Raw genomic sequence first — 2,798 nt, 5'->3', positions numbered from 1 at the left:
ATAATTACTTAATTTATAATTTTTTTATTTTTTAAAATTATTTTTGTATTTATAATTTATTTTTCAAATAGAATTTTATTATAAGCATGAACATCGATAACAATAAATTTTTAGAAGAGTCTATCGAATGTGATGAGTTGTATTTTGAGTATGATAGTAGTTCTAATAAGAAGGGGGAAGATATTATCAACAATAAGAGTAAAGTTTGTTGGTACTGAATAAAAAGGATAACTCCAACAATATCTTTGTCTTCAACGCCGCTTAATTTCTCGGAATTAGTCACCTCAACATCCTTCGATGGTTATACGGGTATCCAAAAATACGAACGAGATGAATGTTTGTTGTCCCAACCATTCTTGTTAGGTCCGATCCCGAAAAGAAATTAAAAAAAGAATTTTTTTACAAAATTTTTGTGTTATCTATTCCTATAACATTAGTATATTAATAAAGTGTTATATTGTAGCTACAAAATTTAAGAAATTAAGAAGAAGTTAAACGAATTAAGAAATATATGATGACATGGGGGGTTTTGAGTTTGATACCGTAGATCAATATTGTGACATCAATACAACTAGTTTATACTAAAATATTGTCTTAATATTTTCATTGATTAGCTATGTTATTCAAACCAGTTATGTAGCGTTTTTTATGTATATTCTTAACTGGTTCTTGAAGGAAAAAAGTTAACACAATAAATATGAAGATCTTAATGGCAACAAAGAAAAAGGCTGTCCAAGAAAAAAGGTAAGGCATGTAGGATATTTTATTTCATCCCACTTTTCATTCCTTTCTATCTTTCCATTGCATTTAATTATGATCAACTCCACTCCATCCTTATATTAGTAAAAGCTTCAAATCTAGATTAAGCATCTTAAATCCATTGTAATATACATAGAGATTCAATCACAACCAGGATTTCAAAGTGAAATCAAGTTTAAATTGTCAACAAGCAGTACACGTATAACCTGATAAAAATTGTAATTTGAACATCAAAATTGATGTCCCATATACATATTTGTTTTGTAGAAGTAGTAGTAATAATAATACCGTATATCTCTCTACAAACACAAACATATATATCATACGTACTATCTCGTATTATTTTGAGTTCCAGCAGCAGCAACATCTCTATGACTTTTTCTGGTGAAAACCATCTCCATTTCTTCCAAGGCCTTACCCTTGGTCTCAGGCATCAAGAAAAAGAAGAACAACCAAGCCACTATAGATATTCCAGAAAACATGAAAAACGCTCCCCCTATAGTAATGGCCTTGTAGATCGAAATAAAGCTCATAGAAACCGTAGCATTCATCACTCTATTCACCGCAACACCAATACTGGCCCCTTGGGCCCTCAGTCTCAAGGGAAATATCTCTGAGCTATAGACCCACGTCACAGGCCCAAGCCCAATGTTAAAGAACGCAACAAAGGTGTAAGTAGCAACTATGCTTAGTGTCAAACCCCACGCGAGCCTCTGCTCGGGGGATCCCTCCACCATTGTTAAGCTGAACCCTAACACCGCAAGCGCACAAACCATGCCGCCGAGGCTTACCAGCAAGAGCTTCCTCCTCCCAACTCTGTCAAGCAAGAACGACGCTATCACCAAGAAAGTAATCTTCGTGAGTCCAACCCCGATCGTCGCTAGTAGAAGATGCTCCTTGCTCGTAACACCGGCTTTCCTGAAGATTCTTGGACTGTATAACATAACCGCCTCGATCCCAGTGGCGTGTTCGAAGAAGTGAATCCCAACCGCCGTAATGAGCATCCACCGAACCGGAGGAGAAGGATGCAACAACAACTCTTTCCAAACGCTTTTGCCATTTTGGTTTTCCTTAGCTGCTAAAGAGTTATTTTCATCACCAATACCTGCTGCGAGCTTTATATCATTGAACCGATTCTCTGCTTCTTGTTCGGTGTTCGAAATTTTCAGCAGAACTTTCTTTGCCTTTGGTAGATGGCCACGCATCACAAGCCACCTTGGGGATTCTGGCATGAAGAGAATCCCTATAGCTAAGGCGAGTGAAGGAACTGCGGCTACACCAAGCATCAATCTCCAACCAAGCTTCAATGGCAAGAATTTCCCGAATACGTAGTTTAGTATGTAGCCAAGTAAGATTCCGATACCGATGCAAAGTTCGGGGAGGGAGGTTAGAAGGCCGCGGGATTTGGCGGAGGAGATTTCTGCAGAGTAAACGGGTGCTATCATGAGTGCGAAACCCACGCCAACGCCGGCGACGCACCTTCCAGTCATTAAAATTGCGTAGTTTGGGCCGTAGCCCATGAGGATTGCACCAAGCATGAAGAGGATGGAGGCCATGGAGATTGTATAGCGTCGACCAACGTAATCGGAGATTCTTCCGGCGGCTAAGGAGCCAACCAATGCGCATATGTTGAGGATTCCGGCGAGGACTTCCTGTTGTGTGTCGCTGATTCCGAGTTCTTCTTTGATGAAAATCATGGCTCCACTCATAACACCCGTATCTGAATTCAGCTCATGCAATGCATGCGTTTATTAGCAAATTAATATTGAAATGTAATTTCCAAACACAAGAATATTAAAAAGAGCAATGCTAGGGCAGCAACATTTGTGATTGGTAGCTATCAACTAGCCATCAATGATGATTTGATGGTGTGAGATTGATGTGAGATTTCATCCAATAACTCATATTTTTCTGCTGGTTACATGCTGGCCAAAATGCAATAAAATTGCTGGTCTCCTAGACTTTTCCTATTAAAAATAAACTACATACTAGTATATATTTTTACACAAATCATTAATTGTCAGATTAAATTATTAACA

At 38.2% G+C, this 2,798-nt stretch overlaps 1 protein-coding gene across 1 annotated transcript in view; it reads right to left on the bottom strand.

Annotated features, from left to right (window-relative positions):
- LOC107641685 (probable polyol transporter 3) overlaps positions 863 to 2,798 on the bottom strand; it is a 2,984-nt gene continuing 1,048 nt past the window's right edge. The window contains exon 2 of the mRNA XM_016345158.2: positions 863 to 2,479. Coding sequence (XP_016200644.1) covers positions 1,089 to 2,479 — 1,391 coding nt within the window. The 3' untranslated portion in view covers positions 863 to 1,088. The remainder of the gene's footprint in view (positions 2,480 to 2,798) is intronic.

Source organism: Arachis ipaensis, chromosome B05 (genome assembly GCF_000816755.2).
Source record: "Arachis ipaensis cultivar K30076 chromosome B05, Araip1.1, whole genome shotgun sequence".
Taxonomy (NCBI): domain Eukaryota; kingdom Viridiplantae; phylum Streptophyta; class Magnoliopsida; order Fabales; family Fabaceae; genus Arachis; species Arachis ipaensis.
Note: the sequence above shows the minus strand (reverse complement) of the source record. Positions and strands in the feature narration are given on the sequence as shown.